This window comes from Caretta caretta, chromosome 25 (genome assembly GCF_965140235.1).
Source record: "Caretta caretta isolate rCarCar2 chromosome 25, rCarCar1.hap1, whole genome shotgun sequence".
In the NCBI taxonomy this organism is placed as follows: domain Eukaryota; kingdom Metazoa; phylum Chordata; order Testudines; family Cheloniidae; genus Caretta; species Caretta caretta.
Window position 1 is genome coordinate 12,753,002 of NC_134230.1, and position 22,585 is coordinate 12,775,586.

Consider the following 22,585-nt stretch of genomic DNA (forward strand, 5'->3'; position numbering starts at 1 on the left):
GGAATGAAGACGGGGGAAGGAGGGCGGGGCGTTGCACTGCTGGGAGAGGAGATGGCCCATGAGAGGGGGTTCTTTCCCACAGAGCGGAACAGTTGGTGAAACAAGGCCTGACGCTGCTGTGGGGGAAGGATGGAGTTTTCATTAGCAGCGGGTGAAATTTTACAGCTGAAACTCCCCTCCCCCTGCAAAAAATAAATCCTTATACAAGTTCAGATGCTTAAAATTTTGGGTTCAAAATGCCTTTTGGTTCTGACATTTCCTTCCATTCTATTTTTTAAAAATAAAAAAATTAAAAATTAAAAATGCTCATCACTGACCCAAAACATCCAATTACAGGTCCCACAAAATGTTTTGTTCGATTCAAAACAATTCTCCCCTCCCTCCCATCCCCCCACTTTTGGGAGTTGCCAGTGAACCAAAACCTCCATTATTCAAGTTTTAACATCCAGCCTGCGGCGGGGCTGGAAATGCCGCCCCCTCCTGCATGGGGGCTGGGGGCACACGGTCACAGCCCAAGCTAGTTGCAAAGCCTTTGCTCTCCGTATCTGCCTTAGCTTCACCCATACAGCCCAGCCGCCTGCCCATCTAACCCCTGCTCCCGATCTTCTTTGCTTGGAGGAAGGAGAAGAATTTGAGCCACTTGGCAGCTGCATGAGCTGCTCAGGAGGTGTCGGAGCCCAGATCATTCAGAGGGGAAGAACCACAGAGCGTTATTAGAACAGCACCAACCAGCTTTTCTGGAAGGCGCACCTCCAATGGAGGCCTATCCCTCTCCCTGTTACCAACAGGCCAGAAGCTGTTTCCCTGCAGTGGAGGCTCGATGGAAAAATTAGCCCCTGCCTCCTTCCCCAGATGTCTCCATCTCAAGGGGAGCTCTCCCCACTTGGCTACCAGACCCGCTTCTGTGCAGTCAGCCAGAGAGGGCAGCAGCACCAATGGGGCAGGGCCTGGGGGGAAGACAAGGAGAGTGAAGGATTTCAGGCAATGAAGAGCATGGAGACTCGGCACACCAGGGAGATCCCAAGAGAAAGGGGCATGAATGCTTCCCCACCTTGACCCGAGCTGGGGAAAGGCACAGAACTGGGAGGGTATATAGCCTCACCTAGAGGTTGTCATTGGCTTGGGAAAGGAAGGTGTGGGGGGGTGTAACTTCACTTACATCCTGGTCCTCGCTGGGGAGGGTTTGGCAGGACCTACTGGTTCAGAAGAGTGGGGAGGCATCTCCTCCCCTGGAGCCTGGCTGAGGAGCTGTGCCTAGACACCAGCAGAGGCTGAGGGACAGGGTTTAAAACACACTTGGGCATTGGCTGGGGCAAATGGGCAGGAGGCCCCCCACGCCGGGAAGTTCTTAGCCCTAGCAAGAAGGGCTGGAGGTGTCCCAGCTGCTGTTCCCATCCTTCCTTCCACTGGGATCCAGTCTGAATGAGTCGCTCGGCCTTGGTAAGAGCAGAGAGTCCTAGCTACTTCCCTGGAGCTGGTGGCATTTCAGAAAATGGAGCCACACAAAGACTGCGCCAGTCACATTGGAGACAAGATGGAGAGTACTTGAAAAGAAACAAGTGGGGGTCACATGCAGACAGATCGGGGGGTGGGAATGAGTCTTCCAAAGAGGAGCTGATATGTCACTTCCTGGGGGAGGTGGGGTGGGGGAGGTTGAGGAGAAATGGGGAGACACACATTGACGGACAAGATCCAGTCAGCAAACAGCACTGACAGCAACAAACAACGGCGGGTGGGATGCAAACACCGAGTTGTCATGGAAACAGAACAAGACAGTTAAATTCAAACTGAGATTAATTAAAAAAAAAAATAAAGAAAGAAAAAAAGAAAGGAAGAAGAAATCACAATTTCGTAACTGAAAAGCATCTTTCAATGGGGGCGGAGCACTGAGAATCGGAGTCTGAAGGGAACAAACCAGTGTTGCCTGCCCATGTCCGGCGGGGGTAGAGGACGGGGTCCACTCACAAAACACAAGCTGAGAGCTGCTCAGTGATGTGCCGATTTGCAGCACCCCACACGGACACGGAGGTGCTCAGGTTTTCAGGCCCTCAGTGCAGCATTACCGCTTGGCTGCTTTAATGACAGTTAGCACATATAGCAAGTGGGAAGCAAACGGCAGGTCCTGATCCCTGACCAAGAACCTGGGAATCCCGTGAAGGGTGAGAATTTGGAATATGGTTGGCCACAAAGCAATGCGAGGACAGAAAGCATTGGTAAGGTGCAGTATCTCTGTGGGCAGTATCCTGGTTTAAAGAAGCTTCACTCTCTTTCTCACACACACACACACGGGAAATGAGAGCAACTCCTGCATTAGCACGGGAGACATGCAGAGAGCACATGAATGCAGGCAAGGCAGGGCTCAGGATGGTGACAACAGCACTCACTGTAACAAGAAACACCCAGAGGGTCCCTCGCTGGAGGTCTGGTACGGTCTGGGTAGCAAGTGAGCCACACTAGAAGCCATCACTGCTGATATTTATTTTAATAGCTGTACCACTCCTATTTGACTGTTGACATGAGATTTCACAAGCTGAGATGCTCCGGGTCAGTGTCTAGGTCAGAGCCTTGGGGTGAGGAGGTTTGAACAGCAGTTAGAGACTGAGCAGACAGCTCTGGCTGCTCACACCCAGGCTGGGTTTCATAAGCAGCAGCCGGATGAGCAAAATCAAATGCAAAATGCAACCAGAGGAGCCTCTGATGCTGTTATCGGAGACAACTGGAACGACTGGGAGGAAACCCCAAGAAGAGCGGAGGGGTAGTGAGGGTTCTCCTTCTAGATACAATTCATTTAGGGTTGCAATAGATGTCTTGTAACCCCTACCTCCCTTCTTTCCCAGAGCTGAGCCGCCTCCGGGATTCTCACTCTGGGACAGATAATTGCCAGCACCAAAATACAACAACAGCCTTGCCCTGCTATGTTATTTTTCATCCCAGGATCTCACTGAGCTTTTCAGACGTTCATATTATTTATTATCCCCCTTGTACGGATAGGGAAACTAAAGCACAGGGAAGTGATGTGCCCAAGGTCAACGAGTCATCGGCAGGGCCCAAAACAGAACCCAGGAGTCCTGACTCCCTGCCATGGTTTTCACCATTAGACGGCACTGAATGTCCTCTACAAATGCTCAGCGCTTTCTGCCACAGGAATGGTCTGTGCTGGTGGCAGTGGAAGGAGTGAGGGTGTCAGTCACTTTGCAAGTGATCTACCGGTGGGCAGAGAGAGCGGACCAAATCTCATTCCATGCAGCCCTGACACCCTGTGGAATCCTGCTGGTAACACAAGTCACCACGCAGTTCAGGTATTGTCTCTAAACTGCAGCTCTGGCAAAAGAGCCATCACTCCCTGGGGCTCTGTCCTGTTTAACACCTAGAACCAGGCAGACCGATTTTAGAAATGGGCTCAGTTGGAGAGGGCGGCGTTAAAGGCATAGAGCTGCCATCCCTTACTTCGCCAGACTGAAACTCACCGGAAAGGAGAGGAGACAGGGTTCTGGACCTCAGTCACCAGGGGCTGAGATCCACTGCGGAGGACCGGGATACCCAAAGTGCAGCTACAGGGCCAGATTGCCACCCTTTCCGACGAGTTTTGAGGGCTAGATATCTGCTGACTCTGCAGTACCATCTAGCTACCCCACGTCCCCAGGCATGGAGAGGGGCTGTACGGGGGACGATGCAGGTCATCTCTCCTCCTCCCACAACCACGCTGGTAGGCGATCCAGACAGAAAATGAATGCAGCCTCGTCACAGGCACTCCCCACAGCCACCTTGCTGACCACAACCTCCGCCTTAAAACCGTTCCAGCTGTGAATGACAACGGAGAAGGAACTATCTGCTAAAGCTACTGGATTCCATCTTCATTTCCCTTTAACTGCTGCGAAGCAGGACCCTAACCATGACATTTCTGGGTGGCTCTCCAGCTCTCTTTGACAGACTCTCCCCATGTGCAGCATCAGGATAAAAAGCAGGATTTGGGGGTTGGGGAGATGTGAAAAATGGAAACAGCTATGTTGGGATTTGTAACTGCTGTCCTTCAATTATAAATTCTTCAGGGTAGGGGAGGTCTCTTTGTCCAGGGTTTGCATGCACCTAATACAAAGGGGTCCTGACCCATAACTGGAGCTCCTTGATGCTACATAATACAAAAGCAAACAACAACCACCCCATGTCTCTCATTTTCCCCTTCCACCTTCACACCGGAACCTCAAACTTTTACCAGTTTTATGTGGAAATGGGCCTGATCCAAGATTCAGGATCCAACTCTCCCTGTGCTCTGGAGACATCTGGATTGGATGTCATCTTCTCCCCAAGTTTCTAGAAGCCCAGATCTGTTGTACAGAATCAGTCACTCATTCTCACACACACATTTTTTCAGTGGCCGCCAGACTCTTGGAAGCACTTTTTAAATAGGGATACTGCTTGTCATCAACAGACAGGGTTTTAAGAACTAAATGCTAGAGGCTTGTGGTTCTAGTCAATTACGTCAACCCACATTGTGAAGAGAGGCTCACTATACACAACATGATGCATAGTAAGACCCATGATATTAGGTTGACTGGAAGCGGCCAAGTGTCTTGTCGACACAAGCAAATATCTGTGCCCTGAGTTAAACTCTGTTTAACATCCAATTCATTAGCAACTGAACAGATTAAAGAAGGGCTGTGGTTTTTATCTTCCAACAGACCAGGTAAAGCCCATTGGTTTTACTGCCGCTTCCTCCTAATGCAGGGAAGTTAACACAGGTTGTGTTCGGTGAGTGGCATTTTCAACTAGTCATGACCAACAAGACAATACTCATTAACATTGCCAAGGGTTTTTTTTTCTCCCCAGATAGAAAGGTAGCCAGAAGATCCATGTGACGAGAGACACCAATGTTCTAAGGGGCAGATTTACAGACCTGATTGGAAGAGACACTGGAAGATCCAGGTTTGGGTTTTGCAACACCAGAATCCGTCCTTAAACCGTGTTCCCAGGACGCAGCTGGTGAGAGAAATCTGAGGACTGATCAATCAGTTTGTGCTGACGAAACCCACTGACTCCACTTTCTAACCCCCTTCCGGATTAGCTCAGGAAAAAGAGATATTGGGATGGGGGAAAGGGAGGGGATGCTAGACAAGAACCCGTCACTTCAAACCCCGATTCACATTAAACCAACTAAAAAAAGAAGGAAAATAAATAAATAAAAGAAAGAGAAAACTAAGACTGAAGGAATAAAAGTGAAGTGACTGGTTGAAAGCACCAAACAAAATCAAATGGTGTTAACGTTTTGACATTCAGCAAGCTGCTGCTCCGAATGAGGTGAGAAGGCGGACATTATCGGCCATTTTGGCAAGACAGGAGTCATTCCGTCTTACTCCAAAATGAGGACGGGGGGTAGGGGAAAGGGTGCCAAAATAATGTGCAGCCTCTACATTATTAGTGAAGTTTAGATTACACCTGTCCTCCCCTCCCAAAAGGTAGCCTTCTCTCTGCCCCCTCTGTTCTCCAGACAGCTGCCTCTCCCTCTTCCGCCCTGCTCCCTCGTCTCCCATTCCAGTTGCAGTTCGCTCCACTGGGGCAAGATGCTGTTCAGATTTCCCACTTCCGTCCCTCCAGAGGACAAGAAGTTTTTCCTCCTCCTGCCCAGCTCTTTCTTAATTTCATTAATCCTACAAAGATAAAAATCAGAGCAAGATCTGGATTTGGTCTGGAGGAAATTTTGCCGTCAGTACTTCCCAATCATGGTTATTATTTTGCCATTTAAACACATCAGTTGAGCGACAGGCTGGCTGAACACCTCTAGTCTTTAAAAAAAAATTTTTTTTTTTTTGCTTTTGCATGAGTGAATACAAAATAATCTGAACCCAATTGATTTCCAAGCAGCTCCACTGTAGCTGCTGTAATATTAGACACAGACTTTTTTTTTTTTTTAAATTTGACAAGGTGTAATCTAATTCTTTTCCCCTAAAACAAAGAGAACAGCGATGCAAAAGGTGTAAGAGACACAGTCAGGCAGAGATTTCGAGATCAGTACAGCACAGTGTTCCTGCAAAGTGTCCTTTATAGATACACACACATATATATTTTTGTTTCCAGTTGCTTTTCCTGGTGAGAAATCCTTCTGCAGAAACACAGCAAAGTTGTTTGTTTGCTTTGTGTAGACATATATTTAAACTCTCGAATTTCAGAGCTAAGAACACCCCAAACTTGTACAGGGTGTCCCCCCTTGCTTGGAGTGACTTTCTTTAAAGGTATTATGATAACACTTTCGGGTAGGGGTGGTGCTCTGAAATGTATTACAGTCACTCCCCCTCCCTGAATTCCAGAACATGTTAACAGTATGCTGGAAAATGGACTTACAGGGGATCTAGAATGAGGTGGCAGGGATCAAGAGTGGCATTACACCCCCCCCCACCTTTGCTGCATTCTAAAATATATTAACGCTATTCTGGATTAGTATTAAGACTCCCTCACACAAATCCCATCCCAGGGTTTTAGAACCTGTGAGCATCCTGCAGCAAACTGACACTCCCCTGCTAGTCTCTGCATTCTAGAATGGTCTTGCAATTCCATCTCTCTAGCCTCTCCCAGGCATTGGAAGTACATGGATTTAGCAACAGGACACCACTCCACATGCCTCTTGAGGGGCATTTGGAGCAACAGACTGCTCTGGATTAACAGTCCTGAGTGACCCAAACTTGCCCAGCTCTCTACGGTAGGGGGCTGGGACTCAGATCTCCAAAGATATTTAGGTGCTTAACTCCCATTGATTTCAATCAGAGTCAGGTGCCTAAATGAGATTATTTTTGAAATGATCCATATTTTTAATGCATTTGTTAAGTTATACTTGCCGAGTTCACTGTAACGCGAGATGGCCCAGCTCAGCTCCAAAACCACTTCTCCAACCCCCACTGAGATATATTCTAATTGATTTAGTGTATTCTTCTATTAGCTATTTACCTAATTTCACCTGAGAACCCATACCAAGTTGCATTTTTCCTAGAACCCTGAAGAATATTTGGAACATTCTCAGCAAGAACTGGACTGCAAAGGCTAGATTATAATGGAAAAGGCACAGATGCAGTACGGTTAAGACTGATCTGCTATAGGTATGCCTAATACAGAGACGGTGCAGCTATTTAAACACATACTGGATTATCTTAACCCTCCTGGGCCAGCAAAGAGAGGGATGGGGTCACACCTACAGCAACACAACTGTTGCGTTTCTGAAATACTTGATAAAGCACCAGATGCCACATTCCATGCATGTTTTGGGAGATGCTTAAACCCAACCAATTCACCGCTCCTAAGGTAAGGAAGTCTAGCAGCAGCAACCCTGCATGCTTAGAGGTTGCTAAAGCATAGCCCACAGAGTTCTGAGGTACACTGTGCAGGTTCCCTCATCATTAACAAGGGAGAGGACCTAGAGAGACTTCAAGTCCTGGTGTGTTATGCTCCTTTCTGAGCCAAGCAGTAGGCCGCTCGACTTGAGATAGCTGACTACATTCTGGGGCCTCTAGCCTCCCTCTTCAAGAAGAGGATGGTTGCATTGTAAGAATTATCTAGGCTCCTAGTAAACTGCCAGTGTTGCACCTCTGTTGGGCAACGTTTGGGCCTCTTTGGTTCAGCTCAGTGACGTGACCGTCAGACATGCAGAGATTTGATCCCGGCATTGGCCCCCAAAGTGGAGCGAGCACCTCAGCCCACATGGGCAAGAGTCAAAAAATCATCAAGGAGGTTCTGACAAGCTGCTGCTTTCCTGTCTTGCCTGAGCTTGCCGAAACCCTTTTGAACCGTCCTGCCCTGAGAGACGCTCCAGAGCAATGGGTCCTCTGCTAGCTAGAAAAGGAGGAGAGGTACTAATCTTTAAATAAAGCTGGCCACCCGCACTAACGTCCCAAATTCACAATTCACAAAATTCCAATTTTACGTAGGGCTGGTGCAAAGCCCACCATCATCAACGGAGAGGTCCCCACTGACTTCAGTGGGCTTTGGATCAAGCCCTTAGTTATAGTCACGAAGGATTAGACTACACTGCAATTAGACATCCTCGGCTGGCCCATGCCAGCTGATTCAGGCTCATGGGCTCGGGCTATGGTGTTGTTTAATTGAGATGTAGATATTCAGGCTTGGGCTGGAGCCCTGGCTCTAGGGCCCTGTGAGGTGAGACGGTCCCAGAGCTCAGATTGCAGCCCCAAGCCCAAATGGCCACATAGCTCGTGAGCACGAATCAGCTTGCATGGGCCAGCGGTGGATGTCTAACTGCAGTGTAAATATACCCTAAGGCTCAGATTTACAAAGGTATTCAGGGTATCAAAACCAATGGGAGTTAGGCACCTAATCTTCTTAGGTGTGTTCGTAAACCCCAACAGGCTCCTTTAGCTACATCCTTAAGTGCCTACATACCTTTGACAGTTTGGCCCTAAATCTCAGAATATCCAAATATTCTTCAGTGATATCAGGCCCTTCTGGACCACTGCTTCTCTAGGTCCCTCAAGGAGTCCCCACTAGCAGGGAATTCTGCTTTATCCACATAAGCCCAGCGAGGGCAGCTCCTTTCAACCACTATGGACTTTTCCTGGGTTCATCTAGCCTGAGCTCCTGCGCAGCACATGCGAAAGACCCTCCTACTCTCTGTCCCACATCCAGAACTTCCATTTGAGCGACAACATCTCGTTTAATGAGGAATCCTATCTCGACTGACTTGTTTAGTTTTATTTTATACTTGTTATTATTGGAACTTAAAAAAACCTGGATTTAACCCTAGGAGCTTCTCAGATCACCATGCGTCTGCAGAATCCACTGCACTGAAGAGCAGAGGGGCAATTCTACCCTTGGCAGGGCAGTTTGGACACATTAGAAATGTTTTATAAAGACCAAAACCTTTTTCTAAAAATGTGTGTAAATCCCTTTTTATTTTACCTGAATCTTTAAACTCAAATTCCTATTCATGAAGGCAAATCCTGTAATCAGTGACAATTATACCTGGGACCATTGGTCCTGGGGAAATCTCGTTTCAGGCTCTACCCTCTCCGCTGATTTTAAATAGATGTTTTTGTAGAGGGTTTTTTGTCTCACTTGAGATGGAGTCAGAAGAGCCACTATTGGCCACTTCAGAAAGACACTGTCAATAATGCAGCATTTCTGAGTGGTACCCTTGTACCTTACAACCAGGGGAAATGGGGAGATTTGGAGGGGAAGGCGAAATACCAGCACTGAGGGTCCAAGCACTGAAATCTCAGCATCTTAAGAGAAAGAGAAAGACAGACAGTGAGAAAGGAAGAGAGAGAGAAAGAGAGGCAGACAGAGATACTGTGTCAATACTGCACTGGATTTCTCAAAAATCACACAGCTTTAATACCTGTATGCTGGGAAAGCCACCTGTCTGGTCATGTATTGCATAAGGAGGCCTGGTTGGCAGGGGGTAAAAGCTACACACAAGGGAGGGGAGGGCAGTCCATTTTCCAAAGGCAAAACCCAGAAGTTGATTAGTACTGTGTAAAAATCCACCGGCCCGCTCCTGCCTGGGGAGTCACTACCGCGGAGTGTGTGAGAGAGTAAGAGACAATGGGGGAGTGGATGGGACTAAAAGGGGTGCGCGGGAGAGAATCCCCGAAGCCAAACCAAATTTACCACAAGGATTCAGCTGGTCACATTTCTTGTTGTCGTTCACAACAAGGATTCAGCTGCCAGAGGCATCAAGCCAGCTTCTCCTGAGTTTCCTGCCTCTGCACTTTCATCTCTACCCACATCCCTTCAGAAAGGAGGGTTTCTGGAGCTGGTTTTGCTGACATACATCTGTGCCCAGCAGCTGGTTGAACAAGCCGGGGTTGGGAGTGTGTGTGTGTGTGGGGGAAATGGAGAGAGGTATAGCCCTGAGACCTGGCCAGCCTCCAGCTGGCTGCAGGTAGAAGGTGCACAGTCGGCTTTGGAGCAGCTGGGATCTTGACAAGTCGCCTCTTTTTAGAGCGGACTTGCTATGGGTTGGTGGTGAGAAGATCCAATGCCTGGTAACTGGGGCCTGTGCATACGTGTATGTGCGTGTCAAAGGAGGCAGGAGGATGGGGATCACTGAGTTGGATTCAGTAGCACAAGAGAGAGTTCCCCATCTCTCCCCATCCTGGCCTGCAAGCAGACTGGCTTCTCCATGTATGTGATGGCAAACTCCTTGAAGCAGGGAGCGGGTCTTAGTTTGGGTACAGGACATGTCCAGTGCCACACACCCCAGGTACTATTCCAAGGTTTGCTGGTGAACTGGGGTAATGGGCCAATCCCTTGTTAAAAGCACCCAGGATTTCCAATCCCCAGTCTCTCTCCCTCCCTGAAACAAGGCTTGTCCTGAAGAGCAGCACTTCCATGGACAGGTGTTAGAGCTGTGTGACTCCTTTCTTCTTCGGGGGGCTGGGGAGGTTCAGTTACCATTGGGGGCAGGAACACTGGCTTCTCACAATGCGTTTGGAATAAACTACAGCACAGCATAACCAATCCAAACCGAAAGAGAAAACCAAGAGAAAGCAAAAAACCCAAAAGGAAACAATAAGAAAAGAATAAATCCACTTCAAATAAATCAGATTAAAAATAAATTATATATATAATATATATAGGAAAAATAATAGTAATAATTAATTTAAAAGAGTGGCATGCAAAGACGATCGTTACATTCTCCTATCATGCATCAGGCCCAATGTCCAAACGGCAAGGTAACCATGACGACAAAAAAGTGCAAGAACTCAGCAACATTACCAAAGGATGCATAGAGAGGCCCACAATGCAACTCAACTCATCTCTGCGAGACCCGGGAACGGGCAGGTCTCGCTCATCTTAAAGATTTCTTGCTTTTTCTCTTTTTTTATTTATTTATTTTTTATTTCGTTATTTTTTTTTCTCTTAAGAATGTAAAAATGTGGGTAAAGAAAGTAAAAAAGAAAAAAACCACACCAACCTTCTCGTAGCTCTGAGGGATGTTAAGGGGGTTTGATGCGGAACACAATGACATGAGGAGAAGAGAAAAATAGGGGAAACACAGAGAGAGTAAAAAAAGGCCTTCTCAAGGCTGTCAGCTGCAAATTGATTTTTTTCTTTTCTCTTTTAACCAAAAAAAAAAAAAAAAAAAGGAAAAAAAGAAAAAAAAAAAAGATAGTAACGACCTTTTTTATTTTCTCCTTTCCTTCCTTCCTTCCTTCCATCCCCCCCTCCTGTGCTTGTGTTTAAGAGCATCCAAGCTCTGTGAAGAGGTCAGGGTGGGAACAATCCAAATTCAGAATTAGCACCCAACAGAGGGGCAGAGCCCCAGCAGGGAGTTCTCACCTTCACAAGCTCATCTGATGTTTTACAGAAGGAGAGGGGATAGAGATTATTCCAGGCAGAGTGGACCTGGAGCAAAGAAGATCCCCTAATTGAAAACCTTGGCTCCCCAGCCCTTCCCCGCCCCCCACCCAACTGCACTCACGCTAACTCCAATATAAGACTTACTTTAATAAATAAATAAATAAGTAAAAAGAAGAAAAGAAAAGACATTTCCTTGCAAGGTTAAAACTTACAACACCTATCCCTGGTATTCTATAGAGACAAGCATGTTATGGGAGAAACAAGTCAATTGGAAACACAAGCATGTTCAAGACTCTTTAAAAAACAAAAACGGAAGAAAAATGTGTGCATGACCTTCCCCCTCCACTTCCTCCCCAAATGACTGCATTTCAGAACTTGGATTACCTTTCAGTGAAATTGACACACAAGAAACAAGGAATTAGCATGAAAAGCACCCCAAACACAGCACGAGCTAGCCTCCATGGTATTCTCTACACCTTCTCAGCCAGCAGCTAATGCTGGATCACAGAGGCTTCAGGTGCACACGCAGGCTACGTTTTGGTATAGATGGCCATCCACCTGGAGCCGAGACTCATCCAGGGGCTGAGACAAGAAGCTCTGGGCAACCAGAACCTTTGGCCGATTTTCAACTGACCAGAAAGGCCAGGGAGATTTAAAAACAACATTAAAAAAACCAAACAAACTCAACACATTTTTTAAAAGCCCATTCCAGCTAAAAGCTGCTTGCAATTCATTTAGCCCTTGTGTGGTGTCAGATCCTGGATTTATGATGTTCCCACCCGTGGATTTTCAGAGCCCAGATGACAAGGCAAATTTCAGAAGCGATTTTCCAGCTGGCCACAAAAGGCTCTTTAAAAACGTAGCTTTTAAATAATTAAAAGCCTTCTCTCCATGTGCATGTGATTCAGTGAGCATGAGACACAGAGAGAGGAGTGCACACAAGAGCATGGGTCTGCATCTAACTGCAGCGTCAATGCAGGTGAGGGGAACGCTTCCTTGGCCAAATGGGATGGACATGGCAACACTTGACTGGGATGCAACATTCTTTGAATGGTGGTTTTACAGTGATAGGGGCTGGCCCTTGCTCTCTCGTAATCAGAGGGTTTTGCTGTGGAAAAATATTAGTCTGTAGGAAAATATGACCCATCTGAGAACTTAAACCAGATGAACAACAAAGAAAATGCAGGGGGTCACTGAGCCAGCAAGTGCTAAAAAGCATAGGAGGAATTCAATATTCCTATTTCATCTGACCCCCCCCAAGCTGTGTGGGTAAGGGGACTTCCCATTGGTTACCCCAGGATCGTGCTGGTGGAGCCTGCTTCTCACCATGCACATATACCCAGGCCAGTGGTGTCTCCAGAAGGAACCAGGGCTAGGCAGACCCTGTGGTCAGGGAGCTCAGGAAGGAAAAGCCAGCTGGAACATGAGTTCAGTGCAGTCTCAGTCCCAGACCGGCAGTCCAGTGCAGTATCAGTCCCATGTTGGGAAAGCTCCACACTGAATAGTGCCAGACCGCACCGCTCCCTGCCAGGTCAGATGGAGAGCAATGTCCCCAGAGGGAATGGGCTAGCTGAAATCCCCCTTCCGCTGCCCTGCAGGAGCAATCACCCCTCCCCTACCCTTGCGTGGCAAGGTGAGATTTGCCTGCTGCTCTGGACACCCGATTGTCCCCCAATCCCAGTGCTCCATTCTGGTGAGACTCAGGGGTGGGTGGGCTCACCCAAGGGAGCTGACCATGCCCCGCCTCCTCTAAAGCTCACACCAGCTGAGCAGACCGTACCAATTCCTGCAACTTCCATGGGAAAGGTGGTAACCCCACAAGTGGCCACAGCCTCTCTGCAGCAGAGACCATGCGCTCCCCTCTCAAGATGGGACCCCACATTGACCCAAGAGCTTTAATGTTCCTGGGCCAGCTTCCTGGGGCACCCTGGGGATCAGAGCTGACCTCACAATGGGGGGTCAGGCCTCTATATTGCTGCTGTTCGCGCTCCGCCACTCATTCCCAGATGTGCCCTTGGATCCTCTTTTCCACCCCCTCCCCCACGATGAATTCCTCCCCCTGGCTCCGGGAAGGAAACAAATCAAACAGCAGGGGCAGAGGGAGCCCATGCATTTGCCAGCGTTCTGAGCCGAGGTGCTCCCTACCTCTCACGTAAAGGTTAGCAGGTGAAGAGTAGCGCACCCCAGCGCTGTTGCTGGCCACACATTCATACTTCCCCTGATCAGTCTCTTCACTGCTCTCAATCTGCAGGCCACCTGGCAGGAGAGAAGAAGACGGCAGCAAAGAAATTATTATTATTATTTTATTTTTTTTAAGAGGGGGCTGGCACCAACACCCTCCCCCATCATTTCCCCCCAGCGTCAACGCAGATCCGAATGGTGGCCCGGGGTGTGGGGCTTTTCGCTACCATGCTAGAACTTCACTGCTTTGGGCATTGCTGGTACCAAACTTGGACCAGAATGATCATTGCCACTGCAGGACTAGTCGCCCAGCCCAACACCCCCCCCCCCGGGGCCCCAAAATCCAGATCTACAACGTGGGTAGAAACAGTACGAGCTGCCCCATGCTGTCCTACCAGTCTGCATCAACCCTGACCTGGGGGTTCACTTCTAACAGGGAGAGGACAGCTCAGCACACAGGTCTTCCCTTCTGTGCTGAGAAGACCATCAAAAACACCAACTCTGGTGTCTTCTGCAATATGGACATTTTCCTCTAGGAACTAATACCAACAACTCATCTCGCACAGGCCACCGAACAGCCATTGATGCCCGTGATTTCCTGTCGCTCCTGATCTAGGTTGGAACTGAACCAGCCTTCAAGATGAAAGGCCCTGTAACCCACTACCAGTCCCCTGAGCCATCCCTGTCACCGCTGGGTTCGTTGTGTGCATAAACACTAGACTCACAGGAGCTGAGAGAGTACTTGAAAAGTGTGTTTCTACCAGTGCACGTGCTTAAGGGAAAACAGCATAAAAAACCTAACTGGAATGTCTAAACTGCACATGGGTTTCTATCCCATCTGAATGGCGGGTACCCCTGACCAGGCCAATGAGAATCAGGGCTTCTTCTATACCTGTACACTATTTCAGCTGATGAAAATACACCCAAGTCCAAATTAAGCACTCCTACCATCAACTAGTTCAAAAGAGACCTGCATAAATATGCAGCACATAACTACATAGATGAAAATCACCTCTGTTTTTTACCCTAGAAAGCATCAGGTCTGCCAGACTCTACTTAAAGTATATATCCTATAATAAACCAACATGATATCAAATATTTCTTATATATATGTGCACATGACAAGGGTGGAGATCAGAGCCCTTAAGATTCCCTGACTGTGTGAAAAATTTGCAGCTTGGTAGAAGAGTACCGAGGGAGAGGGGTGCAAAAGGTGTCACTGCTGATTGTAGTTTCAGATTCATTGCGGGGCAGAGGAGAAAACTGTTATGTGTGAAAACGGGAGGTTAGTATGAGTAAAAGAGAGAGCGAGAGAGAGTGAGTGAGTGTGTTACTCCTGTGAATGGCAGATCCCAAGTGCAGACTGGATAGAATTTAAAAAAAAAAAAAAAAAAAAAAGCCAAATTCTCAACAAAAGAACCCACGGAGGTTTCAATCCAGCAGAGTGACTTGAAAACCAAACGGCCCCTGAACTCGAGCAGATAGGTACCTTCCCACCGAGACTTCAGCTGAGCAGATTTCTTACAGGATTGAAGCCACAGCACTCTCCGTTGTCCGAAAGCTTCAGCTGGGAGAAGGCTGTGTCAGGTGGGGGCTCTGTGAAGCTTTCGTTTCCGTGGGTCAGCTCCCCTAATCACAGCCAAGGTTTTATTTAGCTCACAATGGTGCTCATCTGAATGGGGAGTGCCAGGGGAGATGTTAAACCGAACTCAGAGGAGGGAACAGAATGACGTGGCTGCAGGTGGGAAAGCACCGCCAGGGTCTTGTCTACACAAAGGAAATCAGGACCACTTTATTTTCCTCGAGGGTAGCTTTGCCGGTGATAGCAATGAGGGAAGCTGTATTGTAGACAGGTCGGTGTGTGTTCACTACCTGCTGAGAGCAGGTGTGGACATGGTGGTAAGACATGCCTGCATCCTCTGCCATTGCTATCAGTAGTGGAGAATTCGGGGCTTGAATTTTGCCCATATAGAGGCTCCTAGAGCAAGAAGAGCCTAGAAGTTATAGCTGGGATGTTCAAAGGGGCAAATGGGAGTCATGCATCCAAATCCCATTCACTTCCAATGGTAGCAGAGGGTCTCACTCCCTTCAGGTGAAAGACCCAGCGAGATAGGCTGGGTATGAAAGTTACTTACCAAGAAGTACCTGAGGTGTGTGTGTGTGAGAGAGACAGAGAGAGAGAGAGAGAGAGAGAGAAAGAAAGAAAGACAGACAGACAGACAGACAGACAGACTCTTTAGGGGGTTGGGAATGAGCATGCTGAGGACCTGCTCCAGCAAGACGCTGGGCACCCTCCACTGCCATGGACGTCAAGGGCTCCAGGGGACTCAGCCCCAATCATGATGAGGCCCCTGAGTGGTTACCAAGCTCTGACCGTGCTTAATGCCAGACATACACCTGGGTCCTTCACAGCCCTGGAGAGATTAGCTCTTAAACCTCCACCATAAATTTCAGACAGCAGCATCTGAGCCTTGTTTTAGAATAATAAAAGGTTTCACCAAGTTCCCCCAGCAAACAGAAAGAGACGCTGGAACAGTATTTAAAATAAAGACGGACAACACAGAAATAAATATCCAAAGGTGAGGCAGGAGCAGAAACCACAACAAACAACAAGAGACTTTGGGTTGAGCAGAGATCACATGAAACAGGAACTGAGTTGGAGAGGAGTTGTTTGGTGAGGAGCGGGTGGGTGAGTGACTGAGTGAGTGGAGTAGGGGGGTCTCTTACCTCGGATTGGAGTACCTTCTGCAAGGGAAGCAAAGGAAAGAAGTGAAAGGAGTGAAAAAACCAAAAACGCTTGGACTGCCGGTGGGAAAAGGACCCAGCTCAAGGAAGATCATTCCTGGCAGGAAAATTCCTACACTACCACGTTTCATCTTTAATTCCACGGAGGGACTGGAGGGGGTTGGGGGAAAAGGATTCCTGGCAGCACACTCCGGTTCAGACTGGGGGATGCTTACTCATGACACTAAACTTGAAAAGGAGGAGGCTGGCCAAATCAACACTCCCTCCATCGGTCACAAAGGAAAGGGAGTCTCTGAAACCTCAGTCCACGTAAGCTAGTATTAATATGTACCCCTTGGGTAGCTGGGCAAACTTGCTTCTATCCTCCCAGCCCATGGGGAGTGTGGTCAGCATTATTAACCTCTTACCCCAGACATGGAAATGGAGACCCAGAACCTTGCCCAAAGTCACACAACAAAGCTGAGACTAGATACCAAGAGTTCCTGGTTCCCAATTCCACACCCATGTTAGTGATGCATCTGGGCACAGCGTTTCATACAACGCCCTTGGGCCTGTGGTCCCTAGTTACACTGAGAACGACTGGCTCTGCAGAACATCACTGGATACAGCCACGTGCTAGGAAAGAGCTGCAGGTGCGATACAAGGGCATGTCACTGCCTTTGTACCTGGGAAACATGCAAAGGGGATTGCCTGGTGCAGCTGCTCTGGAAGCCATCCTAATAAACTGTAGAGGGGGTTAACTCTTGGGATTCCCTGCATTCGGGGAGAGGAGGAAGAGCCTTGTTGTGGTTGGCCACCTCCCACACTCCAGAGCTCCCTTCAGCCAAACCCCCTCCAGTTGCCTCCACTGGCAGTGCCCATCATGAGCTTTCTGCCCACGCATGTGACATCTCGCGGGCAAGAGAGAATGACATCATGGCTGGCAAGTGACATCACTGCCCCTCCCTCTGATTTCCTGTCATACTCCTGAGATCACAAGAGCCTGGAAACCACCTTCCTTTGAAAACATGGAGGGTCCTTTTCCCCACAGGCATTCAGATTTGCTGCACAACTCATTCAAGAAATGGATTTTTACCCCAATCCTGAAAACAGGGCAGACTTGGCAAGTCCCCACTCCAAACTCTCCCTACCATATAGAAGCGTAACAGCTCCTCGGTGGTAATAATACTCTGACATTCGGCAGCACCTTCCATCCAAGGATCTTACAGTGCTTGACAAATATCAGTCTCTCGTTCCCCCCACGAGGTAGAGAAGTACTCTTATCCTCACTTTACAATTGGGAAACTGAGGCACCGAGGGTGAAGTGACTTGGCCAAGGTCACAGAGGGAAGCTTGAAGCAAAGGCAAGAGCAGGACATCTGCTTGCCAATCCTTTGCCTTAACCATAAGGCCATCCTTTCCTCCTTATCCTTCAGCCCTGCTCATCCTCCTCTCTTTGCACTTCAGTGCACCTTTTTCAGGATAGAAGGTAAAAAGAAATATGTATCACTGGTTACAGTTAACCTTTATTTGAATTATTTCCGAAGGGGTTAAGGGAAGAGAAGTGTTATATTGTTAGGCTATTAGATTCTAGTTAGACTCAACTTCTAGTTAAAAGGTTAGACAGTTTGCTGGAGAAATGTTAGCATCTAGTTAGGGTTAGGAACTCGCTAAGGTTAATAAAGCAGGTTGGTTAGCTGTCAGGACAAAGATCAGAGAGCGCGGGTGAGAAAGAAAGAGGTGGGAGGACCGTTTACTTGGACTATCTCCACACAGGAGCGGACGGGCAGGTTTTAAAGAGAGCGAGAGACAGAGAAAGCAGCAGAGGGTTATAGATAGATTCAGTGGAAATACAAACAGCCTCTAATATACCCTTTTGTCTCAAAATCAGAGTGAAAATCTACCATCTGTGATGCAAATGTGGAGCAAGACTAAAGGATGGGGGTGGCAGAGACAAGAAGAACCGTGCATCACCCCCTGCTGGGGACTGGCTGTTACAGCGCATCTGACTGCCCTGGACACAGCAGCTTTCAGTGGAGGTACGCTGACTGCGAGGAAATGCACTGGAAATCATGGCCACATATGGATGGAAGGCAGGACCCATTGCCTTCCTGAATTATCAGTTTATGGATTGACGTTAAACATTCACTCCCAGTGGAGCCCATGGGAATAGGTGACAGCAGCTCCAGTGCTTGCGGAGAGCTCTTGTCTTCCCAATTTCAGCCAGGTGCATGGGAAACAGATCTGGGAATGGCACAGGGAGATTTCTGATGGGACCCACACCTCGAATACAGGAGATGAAATCTGGACCAAAATGGAAGTGACTGATTGTGGGGAGGAAAAGCAATAGTCCGAATGGTTTCTGGGACACAGATGGTAGATTTTCACTGTTGGAGTTTCACATCTAACTAGCTTCATATTCAATTTAGTGGCAGCTGGACAGTGCTGGAAGGGGATTGCAACAAACAAATCTATTCTCCAGTGGCCAAATGCATCCCCCTGAGATTGCTTGGGGACAGCAACTCTGGTCCATAGCGGGTTAACACATAGGGTTGCCAATTTTGGTAGGACGTATTCCTGGAGGTTTCATCACATGACATAATCTTTCATTAAAGATTCACTTTTAATTCCTGGAGACTCCAAGACAATCCTGGAGGGTTGGCAATCCTATTTACATAGCAGGCTGACAGTGCCTGAATGAGCGTTAAGAGCGCAGGACTGATTTTGCGGGACAGGACGGGACTGGTGGTTGCACAGAGCACCAGAATAGCAGGGGCAGCTAAATGCATAAGATCAAATTTTCAGAAGTGGTCTCTGATTTTGGATGAAGCCCACCGTGAGCCTGTTTTTCAAAGGCGATAGGCCCATGCAGCTTCCGCTGATTGCAACTGGGTTTGTGGGTGCTCAGCACTTCTGAAAAATGAGGCTCAAGGTTGATAAAGGTGCCCCCAAATTAGCCCTTTTGGAAACATGGTCCTTAGCGTCAGCAAGGTGGGGAATTTCCCAGTTCATCTAGAACAGTGTAAAATCTAGTGATAGCCCTGGCTGCTAGAGGCCATGCAAGCAGAGGGTGAGCCTCTGGAATAGTGGGGCTGCCAGGGCTCAAGTGGCATGGGCAACAGATACCCGCCATACCCCCAGTGTCTTCCCCAGCCTCTCAGGGCATGGAATCTGATCACCAAGAGGCAACTCGTGGAGTTTGCATCAGCCCAGGAGGTCAGGCTGCTCGCTGGAGTTCAGCGACGCAAGACAGATGCTGCACTCCAGGCACGGTTCCATTCTCAGGTTACCGCCCAAGCCTCATCCCCCGCCACGGGCACGTGGGGCCTGTACTGACACCACCTCCCCCTCCGTCTTTTCTAAACAACAAGCTATGGGTCAAAACTGAGCCCTGAAAATGGGAGACGTGGAGGTGCCATCATCATGGCAACCACAGGAAACATACCACCACGGCCTACCAGGCCACGTGTGAGAGTGTGCCTTGCTCTCTCCCGGGGGTGGCGAGCAGTTTTCTAAACCCTCAACAAAGAAGCTAGCATGAAGGACTGGCTGCAATTTTAATGCCTGATCCTGTCTGAGAACAAGTCGGGACTTGGCACAGGGAGGAAAACGTGACGTGAGTGTTGCTGGCAGATTCCCATCAGGGTCCTGGCACCTCAGGAAACAGGAACAATCTAGAAGGGACATTTCTGTCTAATCACTCCCCGCACAACCTCCCCCAAACCCCTGCAATAGACGGCTTCCATTTTAAAATTCAGTGCCTGATGCCCCCCCATAAATTCTCACTTCAGACAATGCCAATAACCCCATTAGATGTGAAACTCCAAGACCTCCTGCAGGTGTGAACACAATTACCACAGTTCCAGGGTAAGAGCTACGGTCTAATTGGGGAATTCCAGGACAACTGTTGCTAAGTTACGAAAAAAATCTATCCAATGTAAGGAGGTTTGTGTTTAGTTATATTTCCTCATATAGATATATTTTAATTATGATGGTGATAGTTATTTTTGTAGCCTGCAATACCCCTGCGGAAGTTCATTAAGAGGGCAGAATATCCCTACTGAAGGAGTTAGTACAAGAAATGCACAACATGCCTCTCAAAAAAGCTGTTAAGAAGGAATTAGTTTAAAGGGCGAGGGTTACAAACCTGGACATTAACAGGTTTGTTTCGGTTTTCTTTTTTTAAATCGAACAAAACTTACCAAAGGTCTCTGAGTGTTAAAAATAATGAAAAACAGAAAGGAAAAGAAAAATAAAAGTTTGTTATAGCCAGTTATTTCAAAAGCAGAAGACGACACACAAGATACAAAAGGGTTCAGTGCTCGTAAGGTTTAAGAAGTTGGCTGCAGAGTATTTCGTTTTCCCCTCTAGGTAACACAGGCAGGCACCAGACATTGGCTTGACCCAATTCCATTGTGTAGTCATGAAGTGTAAATTTCTCTCTCAACAACATAAAGATGGAACATTTTTTGTTCGTGTAACAAGTAGACCATCCTTGGGCTGAGATTTTCAAAAAGGCCTCAGGGAGTTGGGTACCCAAATTTGGATGTTTTCTTCATGCTCCTTTGAAAAATCCCAGCTTTTAATTCCTCCAGTGACCCTCAGGGTGAGTTGGCCCAAAGTCTGTCAGAGGTAAATTATTTCCAATAACCTGGATAGTGTTAGGGAGGAACTGATCCTAGATGGAAAAAGGAGTCTATGGATAATGTCCCTAAATTCAGATTTCCTGATCCTTAGTAACACTGAAGCCCCGCTGCCCTGCTCCAGCAGTATAAAGGGACCTCAAAGCAAGTGCAAATGGAATGTACACCCACTGTAAAGCCCCTTTGCACAGCTAGAGAAATGTAAAGGCTTTAGCATAAAAGAGAATCAGGCACAGACAGAACTTCTAATTTTATGCAAATCAAGTAATGAGCTCATTTTCATGGTTGCAACTAGTTTGCATACAGCCATAAACTCAGTCTAATTCAATGGGGTGCATTTCCTCCCACTGAATCAGTTCCTATACAGAGCAGCAGCATGGGAAGGTTCCCATACACACTGCCCTGCCAGCACATCTCAGTCCCAATCTGGGGAGAGCTCCTCTTCAGGTAATGGGCATTTGAGTCTCTATGGCCCATGAGGTTCTTGGCCTTTCTGGTGAGCCTGCCAAGTAGTGCCAAGAGTGATGGTGAGCTTGTGATGTGGGATCTGTAATGGAAACCCACTAAACTCATCTTGTATAGGGGCCACCAAATGCCCATTAACGGGCAATGATTTTTAATCCCGATTGAGCTGAGCAGGCTTCCTACTGATGGCCTTCAGGCAAAAGGCTCTGGAGCACATTTGTCATATCCTGAGGCATCCCGCACCCCAATATGAGCAAGTGCTACACCCTCAAGAGCGAGATTTGCTTTCTGGAAAGATAAATGTATCAAATTGAGTTTGGACATTTGTGGAGCTCACACAGGCAGGGTTTTCTCTACCCTGCTCCACTCTTAGGCAACATCTCCCACACACTACATTCCTCACAAACACACGCTCAGTCAGCCACACCCAGTTCTTAAAGTGACAGCTCCCGTTAACCAAAATACAAGCATGAGATGCGCAACCCAAAGGGGAGAAAAATTTACTACTGTAACCTCTAAATTCACATCCCCATACAATGTCCTGCAATGTGAAATAATTTAGATAATTATTCCAGCATCCTCATGCTAACATTGATTTCACTCCATATGGGTCACCAGACAGATTTGACCCCATAACCATCAGATCTACAACACAGCCCTCCCTTACTTCAGCTATTGGAGGAGGAAGGCATACCCTTCTCTGCGAGGAGCAGCCGACCGAGCGGGGAACAACTATTTATGAACTAGCATTTAGAATGCTGGAGAACAGGATTCCATGATTCCTGTTTCCGGGAGTAGAGTATGGTCTAGTGGTTAGAGCGAGAGACAGCACAGACAAGAGTAAAGAAGTCTTAGTTTGGTTTATCTCCTGGGTTTAAACTTGGGATCTCTAGAACGAAAAGCGTAAGCTCCACTGTTTGAGCTAACTACATTAGCACTGGGCAGTAGCAGGTTCAAACTTCTCTGCTGTCTAGCCACTAGACAGGAACAAAGATCCACCCTTTGTTAGTGTGGGTTACACAAGCACATAGTTTGGCCTATTTCTTCTGAAAGGTAGTGTGGCAAAGTGGATGACATCTGGGTCTGTCATGCTAGAGACCTGGATTCTTGACTGCAATGACCTTATCCAACCTCTCAGTTATCCTATCTGTAAAATCGATGAATGACAGTTGCCCCCTATAAGGTAGGTATACTGCATTGCTTAATAACGGCTTGTGAAGTGCACAGAAATATTATGAACAGTCAGTGAAAGAGCTCTGATTAGAATT

General features: G+C 47.7%; 1 protein-coding gene across 20 annotated transcripts in view; it reads right to left on the reverse strand.

Moving 5' to 3' along the window:
* PTPRS (protein tyrosine phosphatase receptor type S) overlaps positions 1–22,585 on the reverse strand; it is a 247,577-nt gene that overhangs the window by 63,412 nt on the left and 161,580 nt on the right. For 12 of the 20 annotated variants that reach the window (XM_048830997.2, XM_075123316.1, XM_075123327.1 and 9 more), the window contains exons 6-7: positions 13,450–13,560; positions 10,919–10,930 (exon numbers count right to left, since the gene is read on the reverse strand). In XM_048830997.2, coding sequence (XP_048686954.2) covers positions 10,919–10,930; positions 13,450–13,560 — 123 coding nt within the window. The remainder of the gene's footprint in view (positions 1–10,918; positions 10,931–13,449; positions 13,561–22,585) is intronic. The other 8 variants (XM_075123328.1, XM_075123326.1, XM_075123322.1 and 5 more) reach the window with 1 other exon arrangement.